Source organism: Scleropages formosus, chromosome 14 (genome assembly GCF_900964775.1).
Source record: "Scleropages formosus chromosome 14, fSclFor1.1, whole genome shotgun sequence".
In the NCBI taxonomy this organism is placed as follows: domain Eukaryota; kingdom Metazoa; phylum Chordata; class Actinopteri; order Osteoglossiformes; family Osteoglossidae; genus Scleropages; species Scleropages formosus.
Window position 1 is genome coordinate 3,852,334 of NC_041819.1, and position 19,376 is coordinate 3,871,709.

Sequence of the window (19,376 nt, forward strand, 5' to 3'; positions counted from 1 at the left end):
ATAAAAAAAAAAAAACAGTATTTTCCTGAAACCTGTTCAATTAGAAGCTATAATGTATCAATATCTACATGATAAATAATTAAATGCTATTAAGGAATAGATACATTCATAGCCAAGTACAACAGTAGTCAGATGTGTGGTTTCTCTTAAAAAAAAAGGCTGAAAACATTGCAAAAGAAACAACCACAATAAAAAGTACAAACTGGAAGGTGTTGCATGCTAATTTATTATTTTCCTGGTTGCCCGGAGAAGACGGCTTTATTTTGTATCCATATTCATTAAGTGTTACTGCTAAATAAAGAGAGCACTGAGTCCGGCTGAATGAAGGCATAAACGTGCAGGCATTCCTGAGCATCGGGCAGTTTCTCGCTATCAACTGCCTCTTTATGCCTCTCCGTAGATGTTGGATGTTTGCAGTTGCCCGCAGCTGTTGTTCAAGGCCGACCAAGCAGCGCAGAGACTGGCAGCACGCTGAGAGAGCAGGGCCTGGAGCCTGGGAAAGGTCCTCCTTCTGAATGCTTCCAGTGCTGTTCGCTAATTAGCTTCCTATGTCCAAGATTAGCAAGCTAGTGCCCTGAGAAATGCAGCCAAGGAGCTTTCTTCGTACTTAAGAAAATCGTACCAAAAAAAAGCAAAGGACGGAATATTTAATCATTACACGACACTCCAATTTTTTTTATACAACCTGGGCAGAGTCAAGCCTCTTAGACAGAGTCCTTGCTTTCTGCAGATCAGGTTTAGGAACAGCCCCATAAATAAAATTATAGCAAATGCAATCGAGCTGGAAACTAATTTTGACAAAATACATTTTCCGAGGCTAATATTTTCAGTTCCATTCCAGTATGGTACAACACCTAACTGCTGCAGTAACGCTGAAAAACTAAGATGGCTGAAACACTAAACATGAAAATTACACTCGTGAAAATGCTTTTTAAAAAACAGAAGGAAACAAAGTATCATTCATACTATTTTTTTTTTTTTTTTTTTAAAACTTACTCTCCTTTTTTAATTTTATGTAATTAATGGCAAGTGTCTCATTTGTTACTCATTCCACTTTTATTAATAGCCCTTGCCACATTTTACCACTTCATTATTGTTAGCCCTCTCACGTACCCTTGTAGAAAATGCTATATGCAAAAATTTCTAATGAACAGAACTGAATCCTATTTAGAATGGAATATAAAAAAGCTCCAACCCATTCTTTGGAGTATAGGTTGCAAAATCTCTAGGGCCTATGTTTTTCTTAGATTATAAGACATTCAGATGTGTTACTCAGCATGCACAAAATTTATTAAAAAATGTAGTTTAATTTTACAGTATTAGTACTTTGAGTTATTAAAAAAGCAGTTTGTTAGTTTCACTGTACATTACAGACTTTAAATACTACATGATTGCTCACTAGTTTTACAAGTAAATGTGAATATCACACACACACACACACACACACACACACACACACACACACACATTTCTAATATCAATTAAATGTAAATGTCAGTTGGTAGTAAGACATATTGCTGAAACACGAACATACCTGTTCATCTCACTCACTATCTATACCGCTTGTCCATGCCCAGGTCACGGTGGTCTGGAGCTTATCCAGGAAGTCCATGGTACTAGCCAAGTCAGGGTACACCTTGTACAGGCTACATGCATCCTATAAATTGAAATTGAAAGCACAATGCAAGTTATACTTTTAATAAACACTAACACACTCAATATACGAATAAAGACTTTATAAAATGTATTCAAGGTGTAGCAAGGCCTTTTCTGGAAGAAAAAAAAATTAAATAAAAATTACCTCTTAGCAAAACACTAACTTAAAAATAAAAAAAGAATAAATTAAAAAAAAAAAAAATTAAATAAAAGCCTCTTAAAGGACAAGGAGAGAAAGAAGCACATCTAAAAATGGTGGGCACATGGTAATGGTACATGCGGGACAAATTATAATAGAAATACAGAAATGAGAACATGTTGCTTTTGGGGGAGGGGGGGCACTGCATCTATGAAGAGTGTAACAAAAGGAAATGCCTGGGTCCCTTTCTGTTTGAGAATTGCTTTTTTTCTTTTTATTTTTCTTTTTTTTTGTGTTTAGCCAAGATTGATTTTCAGAAGCTGTGACCAGGTTGGTTTCAAGATAAATGGAATATGTGAGCCAGTCATATTTTCATGATAAAATGCAAAGAACTTTGGTGTAGACACATAGAGCTACTTCCACTTGACTTTCCGGCACGCTCTTTGAAAAGTGCTACGGTACAAGTATGAGAATAAATATTGAATTATATGGAAATAGAGAAATTATAATTGAAAATGCAGCTTGGCTAGGTATTGGGTTATCGGAAGCATCCATGTTTGAATATGCTGCTGGTCAGCGTTACGTGAAATGAGAAAAGCTCAAAGCACCACATAAGAACGCCGTACATCCTGTGTTAGACAGTGTCTTCATTGTACTGCAATCCGTCTCTATCCTCTAGGACTCCCATTGGAAACGGGGATTTGTCGGGGTTTAGTTTTAGCGCTGTTCTGCGTGAGCTCCGGGCCTGTGTTAAGCACGCTTTGAGCAGCTTTGGATTCCAGCGGAAAGAGGGACAGCCGGGATCTACTGCAGTCAACAGCCATCGGAGGGAAGAGGGTCAAGGGCCCTGGTCCAGCATGTTTTTTGCATCACAGGGCATCTTCATAGCAACTGGGATAAGAAGGAATCCACCTTCGTATTTGCAGCCTGTGCTAAGAGGCACCTCTGGCAGAGCTCTAGGTACAGTGTAGATAATCGCATCAGTTTATGTTGGTATTAAAAATGCGCACACACACACACAACAGCTCAGAAATGATGCCCTACAGCACACACAAACGCAGTACATTTTTGTGAAAATGGGAGCCTGTTCATTCCTTATATGAGCCGAGAGGATGTAACGGAAACCATCGCAATATCACCACAGAAGTGTGGGGTGTTTATACGTTTTGTCTACAAAATATATTTACATTCGCTCGTTTAGCTGAAGCTTTTCGTCAAAGCAATTTACATGTTTAAGCTGCTTACGTTTACTGATTTATACAGCTGGGTAATTTTTACTGGAGCAATGCAGGGTAAGTACTTTGTTCAAGGATAGTCAATGTCAAAGTGGCTTTATTGTCATTTCAACCACAAACAGCTGGTACAGTATGCAGGCACATGAAACAATGTTCCTCCAGGACCATGGTGTTACATAAAAGGGCAACATATTACATTGATATATTACCTACCTACCAACCAACGTCAACAACCGCTTGTCCCAAGTAGGGGCGAGGTGAGGCGAGACGGAGCCTACCCCGGCAACACCGGGCACAAGATTGGAGGGGGCACACTCAGGAAAGGACACCAGTCTCTCACAAGGCACCCCAAGCAGGTCTTGAACCCCAGACCCACCCCACAGCGGGCACTGGCTGAACCCACCACCATACCCTTCGTAATATATTACAACATATACACTCACACACTTTCTGAACCGCTTGCCCCATACGGGGTCATGGGGAACTGGAGCCTAACCTGGCAACACAGGGCGTAAGGCTGGAGGGGACACACCCAGGACAGGACGTCAGTCTCCCACAAGGCACCCCAAGTGGGATTCGAACCCCAGACCCACCGGAGAGCAGGACCTGGTCCAACCCACTGCACCACCTGCCCCCCCACAATATATACACTAAAAACTATATATTATAATATAATAAGAAATGCTGTAAAAAATGTAAAAAAAATTGCAAAAAAAAAATAAAATCTAAAGGGAACAGAATGGTAGATTCCACTGCTACAGCAGGAGGAGGGATTCAAAGCTGGGTCCTGTAAGTCCAAAGGCAGCATGTCTAACCACTGCATTATCAGCTGTATTTAGGCAATTTTTACCACACATGATACAGTATTTACTAGTAGAATCCCCAGTGCGGGCCTGGTAAAGGTCAAAGGCCAGTTCTGCAGATTGAAGTCATATTTGAGGGCATGAACAGTTCCTATTAATGACTCATGAACAGTAAGTGGGAGAGAAACTTCTTAACATGTTCCTCACCTTCTTTAAGTTCTCAATATAGTCTCGAAGCACGCAGGTTACAGTATGTACACTGTGACCACTGGGCTTTCCTTTATACATATGTGTTGAGAATGGGGGACTGGGTCACACTACAATTCACTCGAGTGGGTTGCTGGTCATCGAGAGGTTGATAGTGCAGTCCATTGAAAAGCACATTTAACCAGAATGTTCGAGTACTGCTACTAAATTGGTAGGGAGAAGAAGCTACTGCAAACTAATAATAGGCAAAAAAAAGTGTTATTATTCAGATTGTAGGAGGGGGCGCGGTGGTGCAGTGGGTTGGACCACAGTCCTGCTCTCTAGTGGGTCTGGGGTTCGAGTCCCGCTTGGGGTGTCTTGCGACGGACTGGCGTCCCGTCCTGGGTGTGTCCCCTCCCCCTCCGGCCTTACACCCTGTGTTGCCGGGTAGGCTCCGGTTCCCCCACGACACCGTATGGGACAAGCGGTTCTGAAAGTGTGTGTGTGTGTGTGTGTGTGTGTGTGTGTGTGTGTATTCAGATTGTATACATATATATGAAATTGTTGATTAATGTATATCAATATTTGACTTTCCGTTTCCATATGGACCAGTTTTTCTTTTTTTTTTTTTTTTTGTAATTATATCCCACTAAAATGACACTGGACTCTGTAAATGGCTCTGTGAGTCCTTGTTATTCCCTTATAATAATCACTGTTGACACCAGCTACACTAATTCTTCATTGGTTCAGGTCTTTAACCTTTATACTGATTAAGGTAATCCTACTACTTTAGTGTATTTTAGGCTCATTAGGGACAATGTCCTCCGGAGTGAAAGCACATTATAGCTGGCTAATGAGATGGAAATTAAATTTTCTTAATATTTGCAAGGAGTAAGAGAAAGCACAGAAACAGAAAATATTGTTTTAACAGGAAACATGAATGGTTTTATTCCATATCTAACTCTTCTTTGGCATGCACTATTATACCAGCATTGAAACCATTTAAATATGTATCGTTCTTATTTTTATGAACATCTTGAATGTTTAATGAGGTCTGCTTCATCATGCATTGTGATATATTAATTACAAACGGAACATGAAGCAGAAAAAAGAACTAAAAAAAAAAAATCTATCAGCATCTGTAAAGTAAGGCCTTAAAACGTATGAATGTGGTGTTTATGAATGTGATTAAGCATCACATTCATAAATTTTAAGTGCAAAAATACTTCATTTGTAGTGACTAAAATATGACTCATACAATGATGGGATATACTTATTCCCCTGGTCCAATGTATGTATGTCAAGTCATTTTTTAGGCACAAAGATTTCCTTGAAGGCATCCTACTGGCAAACTGCAAGCATCTGTCACATGCAGTTGAAAGACTTCATGCTTAGATTCACTAACAGATTTATCTGTATAAAACGTCTGTAAACCTCCCCTGCCTACAAGCGTTCCCTAGGATTTTCTGAGATAGAACCCCTTTTAGATTATTCCCAGTGCTAAAGTAAAACCACTGACAATCTAACATGGATTTAAATGAAATTTAACACATGGTCTGATATTGTTCAGTCTGAGATGTGCTGGCATGCAAACAGAAACACAAATGCAATGAATGCCAAAATATTGCACTTCTCAGCGTTATAATTACGTTATATCTATGTTCATCATGCATTCATCGTCAATAACTGCCTGTGCAATACAGGGTTCCTGTAACCCAGTGCGTATCCCAGAAAAATCAGAGGTTACCTACAGTAAGGACTGGATGGGACACCAGTCCATCACACACAATCACACACACACTCATTCATATGTATTAGGGGGCCTTTAGAGTCAATTCACATGAAACACATTATTGGACTATGAGAGGAAACAGAGCACGCAAGGAAACCCATGTGAACACAGGAAGAACATACAAATCACAGACAGACAGACAGACAGTGGGTTAAGCCGGTGCCCACTATGTGGTGGTTGTGGGTTTCGAGCCCTGCTTGAGGTGCCTTGGGACAGACTGGCATCCTGTCCTGCAACTACCCAACCCCACCCCACCCTCTCAGCGCCCTGTGCCCTGTGTTGCCAGGTAGGCTCTGGCTCGCTGCAACCCCATTTGAGACAAGCGGTTGTTGATGATGGATGGATGGATGGATAGACATCACAGCTTCTATGCCAGCTCCATTTTGTAGTACCCTTGAGCAAGGTACTCTACCTTGAACAGTTCCAGAAAAAAATTACTCTGCTGCATCAATGGGTAAGTCAGTGCAAGCTGCTCAACGCTAAGTGATGGGTAGATACATGGATGGCAGATGCTTCAGTGACCCCAGAGGGAAGCTGTACAATCGAGGTTCAACCTCATAATGAAGGCACTTTACCACCATGCTACCCTTATATCTGCACTTACCGAGAGTGATTTTGAAGGCCGTCTCTTTGTGTGCTGCCATGCACAGGTATGAAGCATTTAGAACATCAGCAAACAGGTGCCCAGGAACGCAGGGTGCTCTGATCTAGATTTACTATCTGTGTTCTGTTTTACATGCCAGCTTTGTTTATAAATGGCTAGTATTTGTCAAGGGGGGGTGCGGTGGTGCAGCGGGTTTGGCCTCTGCCTGTTTTCTGGTGGGTCTGCGGTTTGAGTCCTGCTTGGGGTGCCCTGTGACAGACTGGCATCCTGTCCTGGGTGTGTCCCCTCCCCTGCCAACCCTGCACCCTACATTGCCAGGCTAGGCTCCAGCTCACCGCAACCATGCTTGGGACAAGTGGTTTCAGAGTGTGAGTGTGAGTGTGTAGTGTTTCCCAATGGCCCCTTTGCAGGTTCTTACCCACCTGTCCCATTTTCCAGCAATGGAATGTCGCCCACCCTAAGCGTGACTCACATTGTTTACATTTCAACAATATGAAAGTTATGTAATGTGGTGTGGGAGGCCGCCATTGGAGACACGCCTCCCGTGTGTTAGGGCTCATTACCGCAACCACAGTCAGGTGGAAACAGTCAATTAGTCGCTGGTCTAAAAGGGCACTCTGCTCAACTGTGGAGCAGGAAACAGGGCAGGAAACAGAGTGCAGCTGTGTGTTCTCTCTCAGACAGAAATAGTCTGTCTCGGCCTTACTGGCTACACATGTACTTAAAAGGTGTGGTTGTTTATGCCTGGAAAAAATGGGGGTGGGTGTCTTGTTTTTTGTGTAATGCTCCTACCCTAAAACTTATGTGCCTGTCTGTAGAAAAATATTTCAGCCCAGTTGGAAAAGCTCTCATTTAATAAATGGCAATCCCTCTCCAAGATAGTAAAAATGAAACCATTTCATTCAATTGTATGTTTAAAAAAACAAAAAAAAAAGTTCAATTTGGAACATCTATAAAGTGCACTTCATGCTTTTTTTTTTTTTAAGGTGGCACTAAGATGTTCAGTGTTTCCTTTCCATAACTGAACCAGACATCCATTCTTATGTGAACTTTGATTCACTTTTCAGTTCCAGTATAATAACACCGATATCACAGTCGTATCTGTCCTCATGCCCTGCGGGGGAATTCTTTTCTCTCCAAAATGGCATATTCAATTTCCTTCCAAAGGCAGACCAGACAAAAATCACTGAGTCCGATTGTGTAGGCAATTTGTTACAATTTTCCCATTTGAAAAGACTTTCCATACGCTATTAAGCAGTTCTACACAACATGAACTACTGATAATTTCTCTGAGTTGAAACTTTCAGATAGTGAAAGTGAAAGCAAGTCTAGAAACCTCTTTCGACTGTTGAGAAAAATACATATGTACACATGTATATATGAAACATGGACATTAGAGAGAAAAGAGTTTACTTTTTTATCTTAAGGGGATCATATGTGATTTGCTTCTCGAAGCATTTGACAGCACTGCATTAAAACATGCAACAATTTCACAACTGTCTCTTTGCCTTAAGCCAGGTGGCACAGTGGTATGGCAGGTTCAGCTGATGCCTGCTCTGTGGTGAGTCTGGGGTTCGAGCCCTGCTTTGGGTGCTTTGCAATGGACTGGTGCCCTGTCCTGAGAGTGCCCCCTCCCCCTTCAGTCTTGCACTCCATGTTGCCGGGTAAGGCTCAGCACAATGGATGGTTGGCTTTTTGCCCCACAGCCCATCCTTGGCATGTGTTGCTTTCATTGTGTTGTCCACATGCACTGATCCCATTTCACCTTCACAGACACTCAGGGGTGACCAGTCAACCACATGCTTTAAGAAGTAGGGCTGCCATAAAGTCGCAGAGGTGTCTTCTGAAGTGATGGGCCATTTACAGAAATAAACACACTACCGAAGTCTGTAGGGCATGAAAAGAAGAGTTTTTTTTTTTTTTTTCCCCCTCTCGCTCTTATTTGGGAATTTTAAAGGAGAGGGAATGACTTTGAAACAATGGTGCTGTCAGTTACTTTTCCCCTGCTCTGTTAAAAGGGACTTTGGTACAACGAATCCACTCAGTTGAGGGGTCATGGAGTTCTGAGTTTCAGAGCCTGGCTTGCATATTCATCAGAAAAGCAATGGTCCCTTGATAAATCCCCCCTGTCTTTCTACTTTAAAAGCCAAAAACACATAGGTGTGGCTGTTACAGACAAAGCAGTTTCTTAATTATGTGCATCATCTACTTAAAAAAAAAAAAAAAAACCGAATAAAACCTCTTAAATCCCACCATTATACTTTGCATGATATTCTGTGTACCGTCACTCAAATTGGTTAAGTAAAAGAGAACGTTGAAAACTGGTATTTGTTAATTTAATATTAGGAAAAAATACAGCTGCAGTGGATAAAACAACAAAAAACAGCAAAGTACAGTGTAGGAGAATTAAGAGAGCTTGTATAAAGATAACCAGAAGTATTCTGAATAGCAGAATAAAAATGAACGTGGACCAAAAAAAAAAAAAAAAAAAAAAAAAAAAAAAAAACCACCAGAGGGCAGTGATAGTTTCAACTGTCAAAAGAGATTACAGTACATTACTGTATTTAAACTCATATTCAATAGCAGACCCTGGAAATGCACGGAAAATGGTCCGATTCCCTTTAGTTTTGCTAAAAATACTAGGACGTTAAAATCCCTCAAAATGCATTTGGCTCCTTTCCTGATATATAGAAAAATTTGCTTAAACTTTTATTGACTTTGTGGGGATATGACAAATATGTGATAAAATAGTCTGCCAGGATGTTCAGATTCAAAAAAATAAGACAACAGCACAAAGAAAATTCATTCTGACTTGCACATTCTTTTTTTTTTTGGGGGGGGGACGGGACCCAAGAATAACAACCCTAATGATTTGAAAGACCTTTCACTGGCACAAAAAAAAAAAAAAGTCCCATTCCACTCTGCTGGTCTAACTGATGCAGCTACAGTCCAGACTGAGGGTAAAGTCTGATCCAAGTCATTCTCCAGTTAGGTCCAACACTTATAAACAGTAGCTGATCAAGAAGGATTCTCTTGTCCAGAAATACAGCTGAGGATGGCCACGACACCTCAGATTGCTGCTGTGTGAATGCCTCCAAAGAAGCCCCCCGTTCCTGCAGAATGCCTTTTTTCCTCACTCCAAAATCCATACCAAAAGCAGCATGCATTCGACATAGCTATCAAACCCCCTGCTATCTTCCCCGCAGTCAAAGCACATCTGCTGTGACCAGCAGCCCCCTCAGTAAGGCCGAGGAAGTGACCCCCTCGCTCGAGGAAGTCTTCACGCAAATTATCACTTATGGTACAATGTGCAGAGTACTCATCCAGTGGGGCTCTGGCTGCCGGCTGCTCTCTTCATCTTGGCACTGAAAGCTCAGCCAACTGAGCTCCACATTTACCACACATCTAACAATCTTGCTGAAATAAAGGGAATCCACAATGTGTGATTTCTCCATTCTTGTATCATGTTTGATCGTGCCTTTGCAATGTAATCAGAAATGTGTCTATGTTTAATTTAATACCATTAGTACTTGGAAAGTGCATAGTTTCAAACTCTAAACTCACACTCAGTCTTCAAACTTTGTATTCAAACTCCAACCTTAAATTCCCAAAACTAGGCTTCAAATTCATGTTCAAACTTTATATTTATACCCAAAGTCAAAACTTCATTTTTTTTTTTTTTATAAAAAAAACTCAAACTGACATCCAAACCCATTTTAGAACTCTCACACACACACACTGTCTGAAACTGCTTGTCCCAAGTGGGGTCACAGCAAACCAGAACCTAACACAGCAACACTGGGTGCAAGGCTGAAGGGGAATAGAGACACACCCAGGACGGGACGCGAGTTCATTGCAAAGCACCCCAAGCAGGACTCAAACCCCAGATCCACCAGAGAGCAGGACCCAGCCAAACCTGTTGCACCACCACACCTCTTTCCCATTTTAGAACGTCAAACTCGAATACTATCTACAAATTCATATTCACACACAGACTCAGATTCAAACTTTGAATGAAATTCACAAAATCAGACCTCATATTCAAATTCAGATCAGAAGATCAATTAAACTTCCAATTCAGGTCTCATCCAGAAAGTCTAACTTTCACACTGTTGTGTTCTAGTCAAGTGTAATCTATTGAGAGGTTTCATCTGTCACAAATATGGTTTCTTACATCTGACCACGTGCCATAAGACGTCATTACACCATCCACACAACAAGGCATCGGAACACATTAAAATTAAAGATCAGTAGTTTTGCTTAAATTTACATGCTTTATTCACATTTTGAACATCTGCAGTGCATCCAGTCAGACCTGGCAGGCTATAGCAAATGGATAGCAGAGACTATAATAAAGATCAAAGGGTGTGAAGCGCCAAATTCAGTGGCTCACACACATGTGCTATCATTGCAGGTATTAAAAAAAAAAAAAAAAAAAATCTTCAGTTCCAAAAAAGAAGTATAGAACTTATAATAACTAGAAATGACGTTGGTTGAAAGATCTAACACATTAGATTTTTTGTGTTTTTTTTTTTTAATATTAATTAACTTCATGAGCAATTATGATTGGCTGCCAAGTTGTGGATGGGAACACCAAGAAGAGAAACAGAAAGCTGTCTCGAACATACTAGGCCAGAGATTATATAAGTACTGTAGCTAGACATGGAAGGCGCTCTTTCTTAGTTGTGGACTTAAGAGCAATACAGAAACGGGCTGTGGGATGAGTGTGAGTCGATGCTGACGAAGGGAACTCGGCGATGATGAGTGGAGCGGCGCTCAGAGCGGATACGGCGTATCCTGCGGGACAACAAGCGCTCTGTTCACCACTTCCACCTTCCAGAGCGCGCCACGGGCCACGGGCCGCGCAGAGCCAGCCTCCTCCGGAAAGAGAGAGAGGAAACACACACACACACTCTCTCTCTCTCTTTCTCTCTCTCATACACACACACGTCGAGGAAAAGGGCTGAAAGCAGCTCAGTGTGCAAACAGGCTCACATGTCAATCAGTGCGCGCGGCTCCACTCTCCACTCCAGCCTCTCTGCGCCATTCGCTCTCAGCGCTGCACAAGTATCTCCTTTTGCTTTCATTAATTCATTTTCCTTCACCTTTATTTTTTGCTGTTCTCGTCGTCTCCGCGGTCCTGCTGCTGCTGTTGCTGCTGCTCGCCGGATCAGCGCTGGAATGCGTTCATCCTCGAGTTGCAGTTGTGGGCAAAGAGGAGGAGAGGCTGCGCGGCGCTGATCGCGCGCACGGGCTTTCAATCGCCTCCCGCTTCTTAAAGACGTTACTTCGCTTTGGATTTCAATTCCGAGCCGAACCAGGAGGGCGGACGCGGTGCAAAAGCACGGTGAGTGCTTGTAGCTTAGTTCGCGGATTCACGTCTTCAAGGGGGGTGACTGTGAGTGAAGGAAAGGAGAGGGGGGAAAAAAGGAAAAAAAAAAAAAAAAAAACTGCGGGAAAGCAACACACTCACTCAGTGCCTACGTGCTTTTTATAAACAAAACACGCGTCATTAGCGTACATCGCTGTACTGTTCCTTCTTTTCACTTTTCATCTAGCAAAACTTTTCATGTTGCTTTTAGAGTTAACTGCCAGCTCTGCGCCATAGCAACTTGCTGCGTTATCTCACTTTGATTTTTTTCCCCGTGCATGCGCCTTTAAGTGGCTTTTCGTTGGAAATTTGTTTTAATAAACTAACAAGATCATGTATCACGGTTGCGAAGTTAGTTAGTGTGCATTGCTTTTGCAGTTCTTCTCAAGTCGTGAGTCAAAGCAATTTAAACTACTATCATCGGTCTTTTGCGTGAATGATCACGAGCCCAGCGAACACGGTTATCCTGGAATTAACGTGGAACTTTTGCGGTGAAGTTCGCGTGTTCGCGTGCTCTCCTGGCGAACTTAGCCCGTTGCGTTAGTTTAGTCGATTATGCTGGGTGAAGAATTGCTTTAACGCGCACTTTCAGAACTGATTCGTTGCGTGGTTTTTGCTCTGTTCTTCCTCTCCAACTGAAGTGTAAGAGTTGGTTTTATTAAAAAAAAAAAAAAAAATCGAAATTCGGTAATTGTTCCGATTAATTTATGTTAGAATCGGCCCACCCCCCCGAGGGCCCGTGGACTTCATTCACGAAGCCTGTGCCGTTCGGTCATGGTGACACACTTTGGAATCATGAGAGCTCAAGTTATCTTTTTAAGGAATGTTGTTGCCAACACATTGACATTTGTATGTGTATGTATTTATTCATATTTTTTTTAATTTATTTTCTTGCAAAATGAGGTAAGTTTGTTAAATTGTGTTACCTAAGAAAATACCTGTCTTGTAGATTGTCTTAACTAGATCTGTAGATGAACTGTTTTTTATCCAGTCGAAACAACCAGGTTTTTTTTTTTTTTTTTTAAATTACTGAGTCCTCAGTTGTCTCCTTTTAGTTAAAGTTTGATTCAAGTAAACTTATCGGAAGACTGCTTTGCGTTTAATGTCTTGAGCAGGGCCGCTTGTCAGGTTATATTGCGAACAAAGTTTTCTTTTTTTGCAGTTTCTGAAAGATCTGGTCAAGTCAGAGACACTGCAGTTGTATCTTAGAGCGTGGTCAATGGCCTTCAATTGCTTTTGTCAAAATATTCATGTTTAGCCACTTTGGGTATTAATTGGTCTTGGTAAATACAGTTGCACCTCAAATAATGTCCATTTGTATAATAATTCTAGTATTATGCCTTTCATTTCCCTGTGTTGTACAATGCTGTGGAAGGTTTTGTCTTTTGTTTTGTTCTTTCATGTCTGAAGTGTGTTTTTTTTTTTTTTTTTTCCCCCCTCATTTTTACTTCGTCATTATAGCAGCATGACAAAGACACCTATAGTAGTGACAATTACTAATGAAGTAGGATTTCAGTGTGGTTTTGTAATGTACAAATCATTTATACCATGGTCATAGGAAACAGTGGTCGACGTTACATGAGCCATGTCAGTAAATCGTTGTGTCGTGAAGTACTTGTTTTCATTGTTGTGGCATGCATTTTTCATTGAAACAGTTGTGAACTTTTTTTTTCTTTCTCAAAAGGGTGAACATTTTAGCACTTTAAAAACGTACTATTTCACCCCTGCTTTTATTTGACACTCATTCAAGTTTAGTAGGTCAAAGCATGTCTCAATTCCATTTAGTTGTTCTAGCTGTGTGTATTTTATGGAGCCCACATCCCATCAGGGTGCCTTCAAGGTAGTTTGTTGAGGAGCTGAACTTCTGCTGACTCTAGCGATGGTGCATCTTTCTGCAAGAGCCAAGCAGACTGGTATTGTGCAGCAAGTACCTAAGATGCTACACCAGAAAGGTAGACTAGCACCAGTTAAAGAAGCTGTGTTCCACCAGCAATCTGCAAAACTTTAGCTACAAGTCCAGGCTGAAAGTACAGCCTAGAGAAGGGCTAGTGATGACCACCACTCCTCGTTCACTCCCCAACTTCAAAGATAAGCAGGGAGAAGAGATGTTGGTGGACATGCCTTCTTAAAAATAGCGTTCTGTAACACAAAATGTTGACAGTAAACAGAAAACATGAGGAGTAAGGGGCTCAGAGTTTGCTTTTTCAGTGTATTCTTGACTGTCTGTTTTTGCCCTTGTAGGAGTTCAGATGTGTTCAATGAATGCGAGGAGGGTCTTTCCAAGCAAAGATGGAGACAAGAACTCAAAACGGCAGTGGGTCTCCTGGCTTGCTGCCTGTGCTGCATGATGGCGGAAGGCAACCACTCGGGGAGGCCCACGTCAGGGATGCCCCAGGGTCTCAAGCTGTGGTGCTCTCTCTGAGTCAGATCCAGATCCTTGGCACTTCCAATGAGTACACTGAGGGACCTGTGGTGGCTCCTAGGCCCGTGGTCAGGCCAGCCACTGGGCAAATGGACAAGCAAAAAATGGAGCTTACACAAGGCCAGGTCGAAGAAGACCAGGACCAGGTTGTCCTAAGTGGACCACACAACGAGCAAGACCTTTGCTCTTTGCCGTCTCCAGCTTCCTCAACGCAGTCAACGAGCACCGTTGGCTCAGATTCGCGAAGTGTCGCAAGGCTAAGCTCCGGCAGCACTTCCTCAGGACAGAGGCTCTTGGAGTCCTCTCCAGCGCAGGAGGCTGTCGGAACACAGCCCAAGTCATTGGGCACCAAGGTGGAGGAGTTAAAATCGTTTTCCGCGCCAGAGCCAGGTGGGCACAATTGCCGCTGCGAGGACTGCGGAAGGTGCACGTGCACAGACTGCACAAGGCCCCGAGTGCTGCCATCATGCTGGGTGTGTGACCGTCGCTGTATCTGCTCCGCTCAGACCCTGGTGGACTATGCCACGTGCGTCTGCTGTGTCAAGTGCATCTTTTACCACTGCTCGAGCGATGACGAGGATGTCTGTGCCGACGATCCGTGCTCCTGCAGCCAGTCCCGGTGCTGCATACGGTGGACAGCCATGGGCTTTCTGTCCCTCTTTCTGCCCTGCATGCTGTGTTACCTTCCAGCCAGAGGGTGTCTTCAGTTGTGCCAGGGCTGTCACGACCGTCTGAAGCGGCCAGGTTGCAGGTGCAGAAGCACCGATACCGTCCATTGCAAAACTGTGAAAAAGCCAACGTAATGCAAGTACCTTGTGAAGTGTGAAAGAGGCGTGTGGCCACCCTTGCCTTCGTTAGCATAAACGACAGAACTTGAGATGTAGGCGCAGCCCTGGTAGTAGAAGATGGGTTGTGACTTTCATAACTCAATGAAGTGATTCACGTAGACTTGTTTTATCCACCCTTTTAACAAGGGACATTTACAAATATGTTCCCTGTAACTTTTTAATTTTGAAGTTCAGAATTTTAAATAAAGACTTGATACAGTAAGCTGTAGCTAGTTCAGTCTCCTCACCAATCATTTGTGATTAGTATATTAGTAAAAGATCACTTCCTTCTAAGAGAAGTTTTATTTTTATATGTTTTAACTGAAAATGTGTCAAAATGCACATTGATTTAATATATGTATATTTGTACAGTTAAATATGTCTATTGTACATTCATTTAAATGTGAATCATTTGTCATTAGACTTAAAACAAGTTCCAGTTTTTACATTGTCTCCTCTCCACAGTACATGCAATTTCACAAAGCAGTGTGAAAACTATATTTTCAATATGTTAAACGTACAACAAATATTTATTTGAAGTTCTATTTTATTAAAAATATTTATTTTGGGAGGCAGGAAAATGCTACACTTTTAGAATACCTTTGTTTAAAAAAAGTAACAATGATAAATTTGATGCAGATGCTCTCTATAAAAATACAGTAACATTGGAAATTAAACTGCATTTTGTCAGTTTTTCTGTGGTACAATGAAGTGGTCTTGGTTTAGTAAACCCAAGGCCCTCCTACTGAAATATTTGGTGTTCTGATGAGTATGTAGTGAATCGGCACTAATGGAACTTCACTCATGTCCTTTAATCGGTGCCTCTTTGCCAAATTCATGTACCTAAGAGAATATTATAATGGTTTACAGCCATGCCTCCTGTGAGTGTGGCCAGCCAGATTTGTGGTGAATCTGACAGTAGGAAGGGCTTTTCTCAAATTTTTGCATATGTTAACATTAATGAATGATATCCAAGAAACACAAATCACAAAAATAATGTGTAGGGTTTTTTTTTTCTCCCCCCCCCCCCCCCCCCCCCCCCCCTTCCTTTCCTACATGGTCTCCTTGAAATCTCTGCCTTTTGGATCAGAACAATGTGCTTGGTACAAAGTTTTTAGGTAAATGAATGTATGGGTATAAGAACTATTACAAAAACAATCAAGTTTCACTTTCAGCATAGACTTTGAAGAGGCAGAAAGAAAAAATGCAGCCAGTATGGGTATTTAAAGCATTAAATATTCAGCATGATGTATGTAATGCATAACACAAACATGATCTCGTTTTGCAGAGAAAGTTATATTTGTACTTGTATAAAAACTGTGGCTATTCAGTCTGAGTGAAAGAAGTGGAATATTCACCTAGGAACTGGCTATTCAGACAATGGTTATCTGTAGATAATATTTTGACTGTTTTCGTGAATCGATTGTTTTGCAGAGTTCTGTTTTCTTTTTTTTTCTTAAATCACCTCAAATGAAAATTTGAGGGAACATTGTACTATCACAGAACAATACATTCACATGCGGTACAGCTTTAAAAGCCTGGCTTTGTTATTACCCTGGTTCCCTGATCGGCGCAGAATATAGAAAAGTTGACATTTTTCTGTAAATAAATTATGTATTGTAGACATTGTTCTCCTGTGAATATTTAGGGGTACATTATGTGCGGTAAAAGTAAAGGAATACAGATTCTATGCTGAACGTTCAGCCCAGAGCCAGGAAAATTCCTTAGTGTTTAATAAATGCAGGCTTTATTGAATGTGCTGCGGTTGACAACAGGATGGAGATGCGGAACTCATAATCACTCTTCAGAGAATTCTGATATGCACTTTTAAACTCCTCTTTAAGTCGTTTTGTGAAAGTATGGGGATTTTTGAATACCTTAAAAAAATCTGCGCAGAACACACTTGGAAGGTGTTAAGAACTAAAATAGCTGTTGCGTATTTACAGATGGGGAAAAGAAACGCATTTGGATGGATGCCATGCTAAGTAGGTTAAATTGCTATAATCTTAATTATTTCCAAGCGTGCATCTGGCTCTCACGGAGACTCGGGAAGACTTTGTCGGCTTTCTCATGGCTAGCTGCAGGGCAGCATACACAGCAGAGGCTTAGTAATTCTTCCACTGAGCCTGTTCGCAAGATGTTTTGCGAACACACAAGCCGTACCATATGTGAGATAAAGGTAAATTTTTCTGCAATCAAAAATAAATGGAAAATAATTCGTACAGGCACTTTCAAAAGTTTGGCAGTATATGTGCTCCGAAGTTGTGTTTAAACATTTTTCAGAAACATTTCTAAACTCCTCACCCCTTTCTATGGCATCATCATTTGTTGGTTTTGCTGTTTGTATGCCACATTTAGGTAACTATTTGAATATCTGTGTTCGGGAAACAGGTTGTATCAGACAACTGCTTTAAAAGTCTGTTATTACTTACATTTACTGTGATTTAAACACAAGTTTTATTGGCTGGAATCACACTGTAGTCAAGGCTACTAATACAAAACATTTTATGCATTTTGTCCCATGAAACTACATTTATTCATTTAGTAAAGTACAATTCAAAAGTTTTTAAAAAAAAAAAAAAAACATTAGAAAGGGTACTAATTAAGTAATTGTGTGTGTTGATATGTTTTATTGTACCTCTTGATTTGGCAACAAGTAGAGTCATAAAAAGAAAGGGTTAAAGGGATCACTTAAATTAAAAAAGGTTGACCGTTTTATTCCATTTTCAGGCTCTTATGTATTCATTTTTTTCTTCTGTGGTTCTGGCTCTTACAACTTTCTAAGGCCTTCAGCTTCCTGTCCCTTGTTGGTGTTCTTTGTGGGCTCGCATGTGTTTTGTATTTGTGTGCTAATGGGAATGAGCTTGCCTCGCAACGCTACGGCGAGCTGCGCCTGGAGAGGAGCCGTGGCCTTAAATGCATTGTTAGAGCAGCTCCAGCCCAAAAAACCAAAGCAGATAATTAGGGGGAAAATGACACCCTTCTGGAAAGCTGCTAAAAACAGTGCTCATGCCAGCGCAAGTGTGGTTCTCTGTGAACAAAAAGTGTTTTAAAAAATAAATAAGCCAACGATTTACTATTAAAAGGAGGATTAGATGGATAGATGATGGGACTTGAAGTAAAGCCGCATATAGTGGAGCACAAACGAAAATACACACACGTGTATACTGTACTGTACCTGTGTCGGTGAGAAACGATGTATAGTAATGAATGAAATACTAAGGTAAAGGTGCCAGGATTAAGCTGAGACCAATTTTCCCAAGCAGGCCTCCTAGAGAGTTATGTGCTTCAGAGGTTTCGAAGAGGGTTTTGCAAAGACGACCACGGACTGTGTGTAAATGAGTGTGTTATAAAGAGGGTGGAGGAGATGCACAGGTGTAGCTATGATAATGAGGGTGTGGTGTGAGGCTGGCTGCTGGGCTGTCTTCTATGTGCTCTTTTAGCGCTCAGTGAGTGGCTTACTAGGCATACCACAGCGAACAAGGGTGTGGTATACTGCAGTAAAAAACCCCAGTTAAAAACCCTTTCATTGTCCCATACAGTCTGTGAATGAAAGAAATATCATGAACCACACAAAGTGTTAGTTAAATTAGTTATCAATTTAACTTTTGCCTACATACACTAGTATATGTACTAGTAGTGTATCTGGCAGAGTAAGTCACCTTGGTGAATAAGGTGTGTGGCCTGATAACACTACATGGTATCCATTGGAAGTCGCTTTGGAGAAAAGCATCTGCTAAATAAATGTAATGTAAACATGCGGACATGTCACTCTTACACTAAAACTGGAATTTGGCGGGAATCGATATTTTGTTAAAATCTATGCAGAGTTTTACTACCAATAGACCAATTATGCACCTACTCGAACGATGAACCTCGGTGCGGCAAGTGGTAGGTAACAAACTAGGTTTACTTGACACTTTCATGTCTGCAGCTATGTTTCTTTCCCTTAATGTAATGCATAAATTGTACTTTTGCTGAGATGTATGTCGCTTTGAACAAAAGCATCTGCTAAATGAATAAATGTAAATGTACCAATATGTAAATACCGAACAATGATGGTACCTTTATCCAGTATTTGAAGCGTCGTGATTGAGGTAAGGTTTGGTAACCAAGAAAGAAAGGAATACCTGACAGTATCTAAAAAAATAACGTTACACTCAGATTGACCACATTAACTTTGCATGTTGTCCAAATCTGTCTCTTCACCGTAAGAGTATTCTGATATTTAATTTGACCATGGCAGTTTATATTTTATTTCTACGTACGTGCTTTTGACTCACAATGGCTCATGTTCACGTTTGCTCATGCGTAATGCAAAAGTACCTCTTTTTGCTTGTT

At 41.2% G+C, this 19,376-nt stretch overlaps 1 protein-coding gene and 1 long non-coding RNA gene across 2 annotated transcripts; one reads left to right on the plus strand and one right to left on the minus strand.

Annotated features, from left to right (window-relative positions):
- Positions 1-216: 216 nt before the first annotated feature.
- Positions 217-11,598, minus strand: LOC108942345 (uncharacterized). Its single transcript, XR_001966702.2, has 3 exons — positions 11,521-11,598; positions 1,535-1,657; positions 217-606 (listed from the first exon to the last, which is right to left on the minus strand). It is a non-coding gene; the product is annotated as an uncharacterized LOC108942345 (long non-coding RNA).
- On the plus strand, positions 11,428-15,277 carry LOC108942552 (protein sprouty homolog 2-like). Its single transcript, XM_018765973.2, has 2 exons — positions 11,428-11,762; positions 14,028-15,277. Exon 2 carries the CDS (start codon positions 14,049-14,051, stop codon positions 15,009-15,011), a length of 963 nt encoding a protein of 320 aa, XP_018621489.1. The 5' UTR covers positions 11,428-11,762; positions 14,028-14,048; the 3' UTR covers positions 15,012-15,277.
- Positions 15,278-19,376: the final 4,099 nt, after the last annotated feature.

Excerpts from the sequence above, each read along its gene's own strand:
- LOC108942552 (XM_018765973.2), top strand. The coding sequence starts at position 14,049 with ATGCGAGGAGGGTCTTTCCAAGCAAAGATGGAGACAAGAACTCAAAAC.